Here is a 15,629-nt window from a genome sequence, read left to right on the forward strand (position 1 = left end):
AGATCTTTTTTGGCTATTACATTAAAACACTAAAGTATGGTCGTGACCTGTCTTCTGACGTTCAAAGTACACTATTCCAAGACATATTTTTAAATGTTATCTTTTGTCCCAGTTTGTGTGTAGTCCGTTTGCACGCTTAGCACAACATGCATCAAAGGGTATAATATTTTACGAGCTAGTCACGTGTCTTACCATGATGGTTCGCTTTGTCATAATTATGTCCTACCTTACCGATTTGCTGTGTCACCTGTCTAACGATCATGATTCGCTTTGTCACATTTCTCATCGTGACAATTTTGAAAACGGGGTACTTTTTATATAAAAAATAAATTGATTTTGAATATATTTTATTATTTTGATACATTGAAAACCACACACATCAGTCAATGTAAAAGCTAAAGCTGCATGACACACAATACTGTGAAAATTCGGAAACTTTCGTAACTTTCCGTACGTTACAAGAATCGATATGACAAAGAGCAACATAAAATATTTGTTAAATGAACGCTCATAAAATCAAAATTACATAACAGAGATTACACATATAAAATATTTCAACACTTATTATTTATTTAAATACTTCTCACAGGGCGTGCCTTGCCAAACTACACGAAACCACTCTTTGATTGATTAATTAATTAGTCAATCAATCAATCAGGAATCGAACAATAATATAAAACTGTAGCAGATGAATTTAAGAGATATATTTAAATATATCATTAATTATGTGTACAATATAACCAATAAATGTATTCCCTGAATGTAAAAAGCAAATTGTGTTTGGATACTATTAACTTCTACAATAAAGATATACTGTTCATTCGTGATTTAGCAATCGCAACGTCTCGGTCCTTTCCGTCAAACTTCGGATAAGGAACGTATAATAGCCGAGATGTTCCTATTGGTGATTAAGGTGCAAGCGCTTCAAGGGCCTCTTCCGGGACACTGTCAATCACACGCCCCGTTTTCAGTGTCATTACAGTCGAGACGGCTTCCGAGTTCCCAAGACCGAATACAGGCCATAACGGTTCCGACATCTCGGATACAACGAGATTTTTAAACCGGAAGACAACTTTCTTATTTTTGACGTCGATAATTATCCAATGTCTGCGGTCCGCATCTAGAAGAAATCCGTAATATAAACGATTGAACGTTCCTGGAGGTGATTTTGTGCGAGGGCATATAGCCATGTGGGACAGGAGCTGACCGTTATGCCACGCCTGCAGACACACCTTCCCGCACACATGACAACCACGTGCGCTTATACTCCAAGCATATGGATGGCAGTCAACAGATGGGTGGCGATCGATGCATTCAAGCTTTGCAAGAGCTACCTCAAAAACGTGTTCTTGGCGAATCAACTTTGATATTTTGAAAACCACGCCCACTTCGAAATAGTACAACCCCGACTTCTGGAATGGGCGTGTTCCCATTGCACCTCGAAAAAGTGCAAATCTGCCTTGCTCTCGACCTGTTCTTCTCGTTGTGTTGCCTTTGTTCGGCTTAACCTTCATTGTCTTGCCATCTTCCAGAATTTCCACAATAGTACTGGATGTTGTAGAGTCAAAGAGAAACCCTGGGCCTGTAATAATTACATAAAGATCTATAGAGACAAACAAAAGTTGCTTAACGAACTGTACTCCAAGTAATGTGGAAACTCTTCTTTTCATAATTTGAACATAATTAACTTTGAGATCCAACATAGAACTTTGCTTTGAAAAAATATCTTTATTTTTTTAATATTTCTGAATATTTCATAATTTATTTTTGAATTTTGTGAATGTAAACTAACTATATCTCGGATACTGATATACATGAATATAAAATCAATATTTTTAATGCTTCTGAATATTTCATAATTCTTTTTTTTAAATTCGGTGAATGTAAAATAAGTATACATGTATATTTCGGTACACTATATACATGAATATTTACATGTATATACATTAGATTTACTTACACATGACGTCACCCAGCATGTGGTCATTGGCATGGGTCATATCATGTTCCTCCGACATTTCTACAATTCAACAAAAAGACACATAAAGAATGAATTTTTCATTTTACTTTACGTGCAAATCGTGCAACGTGTTTGATAAACTAATATGAAAAATGTTAATATATAACGGGAAAACAGAATTCCAAACGAAATTAACTTGTTTAGAAGAATTCTGACAGGCTATATGGCCCAGTATCAAGCAAATACAACCAAGCCACTTGACGAAAAATTATAATACTGCATATTTATTGACTTCAATTTAAATCAAATTTTAAAAAATCCCAAATTTGAAGAAGTCATGTTTATAAGATATATAGACGTTAATAAATAACATAATTATCGAAAGTACAGGCCTACAAAACATTTAAATGTAACTATTTTGTATCTAAGATATAAACACTCAAAACTCACCACTAGGTGTCGCTGTTCGAAGTGGACGGCTGTGTTGTTGATGATGACTATGATGATGTTGCTGATGAGTTTGATGATGGTGGTGGTGATGATGGTCGTCTTTTTCACCTACGAAATAAAAAGGATATACATAAACGAATGTTTAAACTACATTGTAGTTTTTAAATTATCTACAGTCAAAAGGTATTTTACAATTTCTAATGAATATTCATGGTGGACTTATCAGGTGACCAAATATTTTATCTAGACGCAAACGAGGTATCATTTTTGTACCTTTAAAGAAATTGAGAACCTCATGTTAAAATGTTGAAAGATCCTTGACTTATCTCAGAAATGTTCTTACGTTACCAGAAAAAAAATCCTAACGTTACTTTTTCCATGAATAGTGAAAATATACATGCTGTTTGTTGTTGTTGTTGTTTTTGATAAAAGAAAAGACATACGTGAAGCCAAATGTTAGGACATCAAATTATTATTACACGTATATCAAAATTGGTGCATTTATTTTTGAATTTAAGAATTGCGGGAAATGCAGTAGAAAAAAATGATGGGTAAAAAGTTATAGTTATATGTCACTAACACAGTTGAAATTCTGATAAAAAAATCCTTTCATGCAGAAGTCAAAATTGGGAATTTTAGAGTAACTTATAGGAACTATATGGAATACCATGAATAATACAATGCCTTTGAACTAATATTTAATAGAAGTCAAACTATGGAATACCATGAATAATATAATGCCTTTGAACTAATATTTCCTGGTATAAGTGATTTCATTGGATTCCCCTTTGTAATTGGAGTGAATTGAATTAAGGACAATAAAGTTAATGCAAACAGACGACTGGGCAATGTATGCTTATACTAAGGGGAACATATGTTTTGGCACATACCTATTTTACTGCGTTACCTTGACCATATGTATAAGAAAGAGTCGTTATATACTCATTACTGCAACTGCGATATTCCTTTTTAAATATCAATATAATAATCCTTAATTAAATCCAAATTACTCACGTAGATTCAGGCGATCAACGTGCATTGAGCTTGGCGTAGACACGCGAAACACGTGATCACTTGGCATTGGGTTGCCGTGTACGTAGACAGTCGCGCGGTGTTTACCCTTTGTTGTACCCATAAATATTGCCTTGTAACGTCCATCACCGGCGGTATTATCAACAACAGTAGCATTTCGTCGGCGCCCGGACGGGTCCGAAACTTCAACTCGTAGATCATCGCCACCTGGAAAGAAGATTAGATTTAATTCATAATTAGCTCCTTTTAATCATCAAAACTGAAAAATCTGACATTGCCGTCACATATAAAAAAGTATTTTGTCAAATAATAAAGAATTTTGTGGCACGTACATAGTCAGATTCAGGTATCCAGTCAATATATATGAAAACTCATGTTTTTAACGCATGTATTAAGAAATTTGCTCACATTGCGTTATTTGTAGAGCTCAGAAATTCTATCTAGATCTACTTTTAAATCTTTAAAATTAAAGTTGAAGATATGATAGCTATCTATTTCATATTAAAGTTAGATATATTTTGACTGTATCGGTAACGTATTTACGTTTAGCTTACCATCAGACTGTTGAACGCCATCACTATCAAATAGTGTAATGTTCATTATCGTCTGCTCGCGATCCCTGATGACGTCCTTCATATCCACGTGCGTGTTTGGTCCGTACGCAGATGTGGTCCAAATCTCGCCCATATCTCGAACGTGTTTATTGAAATCGTCACCAAGTTTCTTTCCTTTGAATTTCAGTTCGTCGTTGTCGTGTGGGATCGTATCAAACTCTTCATCGCGAAGAAAATTCAGACGGTCGACAATTGTATCTTTGAAAAATAGTAGCTCCGATTCGCTTCCGTACAGCGTGATATTTCCGGAAAATTCGTTTGCATCTTCCATACACGCGATATGAAAATTGATGCTATCCATCTGGCTGTCTAATCTCTTTTTCTTTTCTCTAATCCTAGCATGTGCATTGTCCTTAAGTTCAACTCGTCTGCGTTCGAGCGCTTTGATGGCGGCGTCGAAAGAAGAATCTATATTCGTTATCGTTAGGTGAAGGTTAGTATCTAGGCCATCAACTGTATTTTCAATCGAAGTCGCGGTGTCTTGTGCGGAAAGAGTACGGTGCTTCACATCAGACATTAGCCCTTCAATTGTTCTCCGGACATCTCCGTAAACTTCGTGAATATCTCGGATGTCATGACCTTTTGACTCTTGGTGTTCTGCGACTGCGCACAGAGCGCATACCGGATGGTCGCACGAATCCGACATGCAGTAGAAGGCGTATGGTTGTTCCTCGTGACCTGCAACGTTACAGTAATGTACTTGTTGGAAATCATCAAGTGGAGCTTCTCGTAGCTCATCAAGACCAAGGATGTGGTGTCGTTTGGTAACTTTAGTACGTCCGTGCGCATCATTACAGTCTGCGCATAGAAACTGCGCACATTCTTTGCATCTATATTGAGAAAGACGTGTAGTATTCTTGCATTCTTGGCACGTAATCTCTGGGTTCCTAGCTTGTACCTTAAACATGAATATTTAAGGATTAAGAAATTAATATATGTAGTATAAATTGTTTTGACTGAAATTTTATACAAAGGGCTTTCCATAAAAAAGCAGCGCTTTGTAGATTGAACCAAGTTTGCTGATATGAAAATTCGGTCTTTGTATGGCAATTTGTTAATATTTATGAAACAGAAACAGAAATGAAACTTTGTCCTCATCTTTAAAATGTTTATGTACAATAAAATCAAGTAATAGGTAGGATATCTCTGATAAATTGTATGCTTTTATAGAATATGTTTGATTTCGCTAACATTTTCTTGCGCAACAGCACTATATACTTTTCTAAATTTTCAAAAAACGTTTAATTTGCCAGGACGTAAACAATTAAATACATTGTTATTTGTAAATACCCTATTATGATTGGCAAGGAAAAGTCTTGTTTCGTCTGGTCGGAATTGTTCAAGGTCACCATTCGGAACATTATGACGTATATCGCACGTTGGACACTTTACGGTACCACGTGTCGCAGTTGACTCTAGGCACGAGATGCACATCGCGTGCAGGCATGGCAGAACACGTGGCACTTGTAAGAAGTCATTGTAGTTCTTGGAACATTCTGGACATTCCGTATATTGTTGTCGGATTACTTCCGGGTGAACAGACTGCTTTACATTACTCGCCATAATTTTCCTGTAATTATTGAAACAGTGGATTTCCATAAATGAAAGAAAGATTTACCACCAATCAAGCAAATATTTTTATTTTCTAAATTCATATGATGAATAGATAGAGGCTATTGAACTAATGTACATGTAGGTTTCATGTGAGTTGAATGAATTCAACGAGTTCAATAATTTAGCAATATAATCATCCCTATTGGCGCGTATGATAATACCCGCATTTAACGTACGTTAAACGCTGTTTTTGCACACGTCAAAATATATTTTTCTCGGAGCACGCGAGACATAAATTGTATCATCATCAAAATGGCCATCATTCATTGATATATTCGTATTGATGATCGGAAGAGTTTTAAACGTCAGTGGAATTGATTCTAATTACCACAATGCACAAACTTACGTATAATTATTTTCGGATTTGTTTCCGTTTTTCCGTTTAACCCTGTTTCCGTCAATTGAGTACGTATAAGCGGTATCTACCGGGATGTTTCTAGAATCTGCAGCTAGTTCTAACGGTGGGAGTTTTCTAGGTTTAGGCTGCGCTAAGCCGACGGGTTTTCTGAAATAGTTGTTTTCTGTGGGTTGTGAATAATTGTGTGCGGCTCGTTTCGTACTGGCGTCAATTGTCTGCTGAATAGTTTTTTTCTTGGATTTGGTTTCACCTAGGCCTGGTCCAGCGGATTTTGCGTTTAAATCATCCACCTTGCCGTTGGTGTTAGAATCCCCTGCAAAATTAGCATGAGTTTGTCCCATTCAACGAGCGAAACAAAGTTTTTACTTTTCTATTATTAAGTACAATGTATGTTTAATTTAACATCTTCCATCGCTATTTCTTAAAACATGAATGTCAAATTAATGAAATTGTACATTGGTAATACACAAAAAACACTAATTTCCAATTTTACTAAGTTTCGTACGAACATTAAATCAGCGAAAATATCACTTAGGCTGCCATTTATACAGATGTCGAGAAAAAAATGAATAATATATATGCTACTTACGCGCTATATATGCAGGTTATATATCCCCTTCACCTACATTTCCTTGCCAAAAAATCATACAATATTAATACATTGTTAACTCTTGTTCGTTTGTTGAATCAAAACGTAAGAAATGAAAATTAGAAAACTTTTGTTTTTGTTCATTAATACGGTTTTACACAATATTGATTTTCAATGATCATTGAATATAAATAATAGACCTTTACGGGCATGGTTTTATGTATTGTTTTACTGACACTAAATGCCGTTCTTTTTTGTGAAGTTTATGAAAAATCGGTCGATATGTAAAATGATCATGATTGTATTCCTTAATGTATAATTTTTTTATTTACAAAAGAATCAGTTTCTAAAACATTTCTTTATTTCATGTCCAGACTCAACTTTTTGGAATTACCAGGAATTGAAGCCGATTCTAGTTATAAATTTATCCTATTATAGGAGGGTACTTTTATAAAGGGAGCAAACTATTGCATTACATGATCCAAATTCCTCGCAACGGTTATTTCCCTTTACAAGTACACTACGCCGAAGAATTACGGGAAGATAACTGCGTGGAAATTGTACATGACCTAGCAAACAGCAGGGGAAGTAACCGGCTTATCAAAAGTTAAATCTATAGTCAGGGAATCGAATGAACGTTGTTACGCACATTTCTTATCGTTAAATTAATTGTGAGTGAATTCTACCTCATGACCATATTGTGAAAAATGGCCGTTGTCATTGAAAAGCCTCCTGTTACAAGTTCAAACTGCTATGAAACTATGAAAAATGTTTCAATACTAATCAAACTTGGCACACATGTTGACTGGACCATTGCATCTGTAACGACATGCTCAGTCTTAAATTTCCTGTTACCATGGCAACGAGGGGACGTCTCAAAATTACCAAAAGTCACTATTTTGCCTCGATTTTTTTCATCAAAATTTATTTCAAAGTGCTGTAACTTCTCAAGGGATTGGGATAGAGTCAAAGGCTTTTCAGCGTTGGTTACACGTTATCTTATGATCGACCTGGGGCCATTTTTAGCCTATCACAAGTCCAAAATTTTCTTGGCGATGAGGGGGACTACCGCCCCTCCAAACCCCCCAAACAGAAGGGGGGATTGGAAACCCCCTGATGTATCTTTTGGATGGAGGCGGCGCCGAAAAAGTGCTCACTTTTTTAGCAACATTTCTCAAACCAAAACATGTATTTGGGGCCCAAATAAAAGAGGGGGGGGGGGTCGAAAGTGCGTTGTTTCGCGTATATATGAGGTAAAGGGTTAACAAAAAATGATGAAAAACTTTAGAATTACCCAAAATCTAGTTTTTCCATGTTAACATTTGGTCTTTTACCTAATTTTGTTGAAAAATTGTTTTGTTACATTTTTCATTTTGTTAGTTAAGTTACCAGTGGCTTTGTGATAATGACTTGAGATTTGACTTTTACGATTATCGTGAGTCAAAATTGCAAGATCTATTATGAAAATTTCACAGTGATTACCTCGCTTGGCAGATCTCTGTACTGATAAGGAGAGATCACTGCGTAGGAGATTGCTGAGGTAACTTAGCTTGATCAACATCAAAGCGAGGGGCGGTTTATACTTATACTATGCTCAAATTTGATATTTGAAAATATTGTTAATTGCTACACAGTCTCTTTTTGTGTATAAAATAAATATGTTTTGACTTTACGTTAACTCTACACACTATAGGTGGACACAGTATAAATATAGAATGCCATTAAAAAACTGGCAGTCTTTTTAAACAAAGGACCAACTTTACTTATGAACGCAGCTTCCCGTGCATAATTTATACATTCTTTTTATTCAAATAAGACATATTCATAGAGAATTTCATAGATTTAATAAGTTGCTGCGATTAGAATATTTTATGTACAACTGAGCAAAGTGTATCTTTAAGAATAAACAAACTAATTGTTCAATAAATAAAAAGAAGTCCTTTTTTTCATATTTTATTTCATCAATTTCCAATGACGTCACATCATTATGATGCAAACAAACACCCACAATGTACAAAAATATCGCCGCTCATTTTCGTATTCAATTATTAACAATAATATTAAATATCACAAGACTTGTGTCATGTGCAACTATACAGAAGCAATTAGAAAAAAATGATCACTTTTTTCCCATTCTGTCCTTCAGAAAATATTACAAATATTTTCGTCATTAAAGCATGGGGTAGAAATTACCCTCAAACCCGTAAAGAAGAAAAAATGATCATATGGGATCCACCTAGTATAGCATTAAAAAAAATCATTTCAGGAATATATACTTGACATTGTATATTAATTAACTAAAACAATAATATTTAAAAAATAACAAACTCCATATTTTAAATATTTCCAAAAATATTGTTATTTTTAAATTATATTATTTTATTTATTTCAACAATGCACAAGGAACATCCATCACGTTTTACTATATTAATTAATATATATACCTGAAAAAATATAGCTTTTTCTCATACACAGATAATTTAAAAGTGGCTTTTTATAAATATTAGTTATAATTAAGCTTACTTGCAGCTGAGATAAAAATACGGTAGTCAAATATCTTTATTCTCTATGTTCAGCTCTTTACATTAGACCTATTATTATTATCACTACTACTACAGAATGTCAATTGTTATTGTTGAAAGTATTTAAATAAATAATATCAATGGTATAATATATTTATATCATAAAATGTCTTCTAGATGAAAATGTCATTCCTTGGAAATTTAAACTCAACATGATCTCATTCATGGAAGAAAAATCCTAAGAACATAGCAGAATTTATTTCTCCTTTAATCATGTATTCAGATCTTAATCATTGTAGTAGACGCTTTGTTTTACACCTTATTCAATAAGCTTTTAATTGATATGATTATCTGATACGATCAAATGGCACATGAATTTCAAATAAGCATTTAATTTGACATTTACTTTTTTAAGAAAGGCTCAAATCTCAAGTCTTTAAAGTTGCACACACCCAGATGAGCAAACAAACAATTTTGTCAATAAATTACATTTCTGGAAAAATAAATTACAAGTTTAAACAATAAATAGTCAAAAATCCACATTACACTTTACATGTAAATGCACATTAGGAATCAATTTACAATCTAATCACCATATTTCTACCCCATTTTTAACCCTTTACATGCTGGGAAAATTGTCATCTGCTGAAATATTGTCTGCTTTATTTTTGAATTTTACCATGTTTTTCTTGAAAATAAAAAACAACAACATTTATGTGTGATTATCAAACAACTTGGTACCAGGCAAAACATGGTGGTACTCAGCATCTGGCCTGGTACCAAGCTGATAGCAAAGGCTATTGGTACCTCAATCTTGAGGTCAAACGTTAACAGAGTAAGAATTATATCTGCATATTTTGACATGACTTATACTACAAGCACAAATAAAATTACGTGAATACTTAATACTTCTAGCATATATTACTTGAATTTCTCCACTCATCCATGAATATATAGTAACTTTTTCAAAATGCTTATTTAAATTTTCATAAAAAAAATCAGCATTTTGGTTTCACATTTTAAATAAAGCACAACATTCAATATCACAAATTCATAATCAATCATTAATCAAGAATATGAATATATATAGATGCACACAATGCTTACAGAAATTATGAAAGCAAAACATTGTGATGTAAGAGCAGAAAATTAGGTAATCAAATTACTTACATATTATTGGTTATAACAGGAATACTTGTAATTTGAATGCAAAAAAGATGTAGATGACGTACCAAAGGTCTAACATTTAAATGAACAAAATATTTAATAATATATGTTCATAAATTCAAACGACCTTAGTTTACAAGCTGCTGACAGTCTATTTTCTGATGCACTGTGTAAGTTCAAAATGTGCCTAATAACATATGTTCATAAAGTGTCAAAATATCTTTGTTCATAAACTGTCAAATGTTCACAAATTGTCCAATGGCACATATTAACAAATAATCACATGACAAAATATTAATATGTTAAAAAATTGTCAAATGGCACATGTTTACATTACGTGAAGAATTTGTCAAATGGTCTTGTTTTATAAAAAATTTCAACATGATGTTTTATTTTTAAAAAATACAACTAATGAAATATTTATTAAAAACATTTACAGCAGCATCTATTTGTAGTCATTTTACTAAAATAAACACACATACAACTATCATTCTATAAATAGATAACACTGTTACGATTCACTTTACATGAACCACGGTTGTAATTAAAGCCGTCCTGGTAAACGTCATTCTTTATTTGCATGTTTCACAAGTTATTTTCTTTTTATCGTTACCATAAACGGCAAATCAACAATATTATCATACAAATATATCGGTTACAACACCTCTTATTTTGTATCAATTAACCTTAATTACCTTTGTCGCGATCACGAGGTGTTAAAAACATGCGTCGCCGACTGTCATTTATTTAGGACATACCAACTTGTCTCTTTGTGTTCGACCGAAAAGGTGTGATTTTCACTATATTTCTGCCGAAGGGACCAGAGATCAGGTTCGAGAGTTCGAGCGATCGGTGTTCGAGCGATCCGAGGTAGAACAATATATATTATATAGGAATTTTGCCGGGACTGGGCGATGAGTTCGAGCGAAGGGAGGTATTCGAGCGATCCGAGTTCGAGCGAACGAAGTTTAACTGTATTAACAAATAATCACATGACAAAATATTAATATTTTAAAAAATTGTCAAATGGCACATGTTTACATATGTGAAGAATTTGTCAAATTGTCTTGTTTTATAAAATTTTAACATTTTAATACATAACGTTTACCAATCTCTTTGCAAAACACACTGCCAATTGACTTATGGTTAATTTTACATCACACATAATGTCACAAATATTTACATACAAACACAAAAGTCCAAGATTTACAAATTTGTAAAATCCCATGCTTAATTTTCCTCTAGAAATTGCACTGACAATGTCATAAGTAATGTCACTAGATTTTGTGTTATCTTGATCAGAAAATGCAAAAATATAATATTGTCATGACACTTCCATTATAATATTGTCATGCAACTTCCATTATAATATTGCCATGACACTTCCATTATAATATTGCCATGACACTTCCATAGTAATATTGTCATGACACTTGCATTATAATATTGTCATGACACTTCCATTATAAAGCACCAAGTTAATATTAACAGCAGATTGATATATTTTACAAAATTAATGTACATTTACTTAATATACATTTTTTAAGGCAGACAAAAATTAAATTGTTACTTAAATTATCAGGGCTAAAATGAGGTCAAGCAAACCAATTTTCAATAAAAAACCTACTAAGATGTGAAAAAATGGCAAAACAAGTGGATTTTACATTTAACTGTTAGTCTTAGTTCAGCAAAATGGCAATAATTTTTTTTTTCAGAACTGGACAAAAATTTACATATATTAACACATGACCATTAGAAGAGCATTATAGATTACTTATGTTACAAATATCTGTCATGGATGTATCTCCTTAAAAAATAATTATGAATTTTTAATATATATGTGTGTGTTAATACATTTCTAAATGTTTTATGATGATAATCTACAATCTGTTCTGGGATATTTGAGTATATTCAATTATGACATGACTTTCTTTGAAATTTAATTAATGAGATAGAGTTTGCTCCCTTTACACGTATTTGACAATACAATACATATTTGAACTAATTTAGCAATATCTTGTATAATAATGTGAATTCAGACCTATTGATATGTTACCATTTATTTACATACATAACATTTTTCCTCCTGTTGGGGGTTTTGGTTGTAATTCACATGGCACTTTTAAAGCTGCATGCCGCCAGATAAGCCAAAATATTTTAGAAAATCAAACTTGAGCAAAATGTACTAAGATATTAAGACAAGAAAAAAGTGACTCAAGATTCAAGTAATAATTTACATGTTATACGCCAGCTAAATAACTAATTTTGTAGTTTTTATCACCATATTTCTACTACATTACTGAAACAGTAAGAGCTATTTTTGGTAATTTACATGACTTGCAAGTGCCATTAATAAATTTTGCAATGAATTAATTAAAGTCTTTATTCACTTCGCAATATTTTACTCTTAAATACATTAAAAAAAAAATTCATGAAAATTAGCATGAATTTGGAGACGTGCTGCTTTAAAATCAAATGGCAATTTTGCCATTTTTTATTCTGAATGGAGGACAACTTCAGGCAACACTTTATTGTAAGCCAGCTGGATTAAGCTTCCACATTTAACAAAATCCAAATTCTGGGTAAAAGTGATCCCTTAGAAGCATTTATTGCAACAAAATTACACGAAAAAATTGCAAACTCGGTTTGAATGAGTCTGTACATGAGTCCAAAAGTATTGGCTATATTCCATCCAACAATCATGAGAGACAAAATTGCTTGAAAAAAAAAATGCTACAGTAACTGTGATCTAATCCATAGTACAATAGTTATAAAATGTAAATATGTCATGAAATAAAATATGGATTTATTTAATTTACTAATAAATCTTGAGATCAAAACTATAGAAAAAAAAATCAAGCTACAAAAAATAAATGATTATTAACCCACTGAATACTTCTATTAGGAATAACTTATCTACCCCATCAGCAGACAGTGTGGGTCAGACTACAGAAATAAAGACTACACATATTCGTGAAGTCTGACCCATCTCTACTGTCGACTGCTTCATTCTGGCATTTTACTATAAAAACCCGATCATTAAAAATGGACAATTCCACATTCAAACCAGGACAAGTCCATTTTAGAAATTTAGGATTGTCAGGGTTATTAACTCTAAAAACAATCAATATAACATAATTATTCTTCTATGACTAGTTAAGAATTTTCACACCTTTAACAAAATACAACAACATTTGTAAGAATTATACTAAAAATAATTAAATACATGTACAAATTTACTGCATGTGATATCATAATATTCATAAATATAGTAAGTTTTTAATACAGGATTTGAACATTAACAACTTCAATAACATACAAGTAGGTTCTTTACTAAAACACTTTTGCATGGCAAATTAACATGCTAGACAGTAATAACAATCTATCTCACACAAGTTCAACACATGTTAAATGTGAATAAAGAAAGTTATTAATGGTTTCAGGGAAAAAGACAATCTCAGTAAAATAATTTTTAGACTCCTATGAACTTAATTTAATCAAAGACCTTTGACCTTCTAGACAGATTTTAACCTTGAACTAAAACAATCAACCATTTGATATTTGAGTTACTGATATCCTAATAATATCAGGGGCATAACTATGAAATATTGGGGATTTGACCTTGAAAAATTATGAGTTTAAAGATGACCTTGGAATAATATGGGTTTGACCTTGTAATATTGGGGTTTTGAACACGGAATATCAGAGGTTTGACCTTGGAATATCAGGGATTTGTACTTTTGAATATCAGGTGTTTGACCTTACATATTATCCGGTAAGTGCATGGTAAGTTTGTTTGGGATAATACAGTTCCAGGGTGGGCTAAACTACAAATGTAGTTTGATATCTAATCAGGTCCCATAACATTATTTTCATTTTGAATATTTCCCCTAAAAATGAGGAATGGTTTTGTTCAGATTGCAAGCTGGACTAGTCCATTTATGATGGTAAGGGTTGAACATCAGATTCACACATAATGTTGTCCACATGTATATATAAATGATTCACAAGACAAATGGATACAGTTTCCAAAAACAAAGAATAAGAAAAAAAATCTACAAAACATAATTAGACCATAAATAATAATTAAAATCAACTCAAAACATATAAAAAAATAATGAAACAAAAACATGGAATCTTTTTTTAAAATTATTTAAACGTCAAACTGATTTACACATACTTACATGTACAAACAGAAATGATAAATATTAATATATATCAAATATGTACAAAAGTTTATTAAGAACATATTCTGTCATAAACAATTTAATCACATCATTTCAATGTGATGGATACATTTTTTTTATATAGGGTTAACGCACGTTTTTCTGTGTTATAACGTCTGCAGAGTCCCGAGGAACGATTGGTGCCCGAGCCCGGTAGGGCGAGGGCTCCAACAGTTCCGAGGGACTCTGCAGACTTTATAACACGAAATAAACGTGCGTTGACGCTATTATAGCATAAAATTTTAAAACAGATTCATGATGTATATTTTATATAAAACACAAACATTAAATCCTTGTGCTTGAACGGTATTTATCCAACTCTACATGTTTTAAGTATGCGTTTTATTTTTTCCGGGGCCAACAAATTGAGAAATGAACGAAATTTCAAATTTTAATTGATTTAACAAAGTTTAACTTTGGAGATATAATAACTTAAGAAAAACATAACCTTACTCTACCCAAGACAAAACAGGTGCCTCAGAAATTCCTAGAATGATTACAGATTGGCGGTAGGAAAAAGATCAGTGACATCAGATTCAATTTCAGAATCGGTTTTTTTTTAAGCACGCAAGTTTAAAAAAAATCAGGCATAAAACATTATTCTCTCAAAGAAACATACAGAACATTTATCAATATAAACTTCAATAAAACAACGTTTTCTTATATTCATTTTGTGCTTTCCATTTTTGTAAGTTAATCGGGGGATTTTAAACTGAATGACAGATTCTATTTGTTTACACTGACAACTGTCCTTTTCTAAGGAAGGGCGACAACCAAGATAAGCGGCGATGTCTATATGCCGTATTGCCGGCATAATTACTATAATGCTGCTCGCCGTTATGCGACTGAGGCCCTCGAATTAATAATTCCAATATAACAAAAGCGCATTACTCTGGCAAACAGGCCAAATCGTCATTTTTTGTTTGTTTACTGGGCCCTCTATGTATTGCGCATAGGTAAAACCGGGCTATAACAAGAGCGCGTGACTATGTTAACGCATGGTTTTGGCCCCGTTATAACATGGGCAAAAAAGGGAAAAATAGCCGATTTTATGCTATAATATACATAAGAACATTTATACCATTATAATTGGGAAT

At 32.7% G+C, this 15,629-nt stretch overlaps 1 protein-coding gene across 1 annotated transcript; it reads right to left on the reverse strand.

Annotated features, from left to right (window-relative positions):
• Window positions 1-330: 330 nt before the first annotated feature.
• LOC132739451 (uncharacterized) lies at window positions 331-6,369 on the reverse strand. Its single transcript, XM_060727174.1, has 7 exons — window positions 6,017-6,369; window positions 5,347-5,626; window positions 3,997-4,954; window positions 3,425-3,649; window positions 2,411-2,518; window positions 1,961-2,020; window positions 331-1,582 (listed from the first exon to the last, which is right to left on the reverse strand). Exons 1-7 carry the CDS (start codon window positions 6,367-6,369, stop codon window positions 909-911), a joined length of 2,658 nt encoding a protein of 885 aa, XP_060583157.1. The 3' UTR covers window positions 331-908.
• Window positions 6,370-15,629: the final 9,260 nt, after the last annotated feature.

This window comes from Ruditapes philippinarum, unplaced genomic scaffold, assembly GCF_026571515.1.
Source record: "Ruditapes philippinarum isolate M1 unplaced genomic scaffold, ASM2657151v2 ctg2405_1_1_1_1, whole genome shotgun sequence".
In the NCBI taxonomy this organism is placed as follows: Eukaryota; Metazoa; Mollusca; class Bivalvia; order Venerida; family Veneridae; genus Ruditapes; species Ruditapes philippinarum.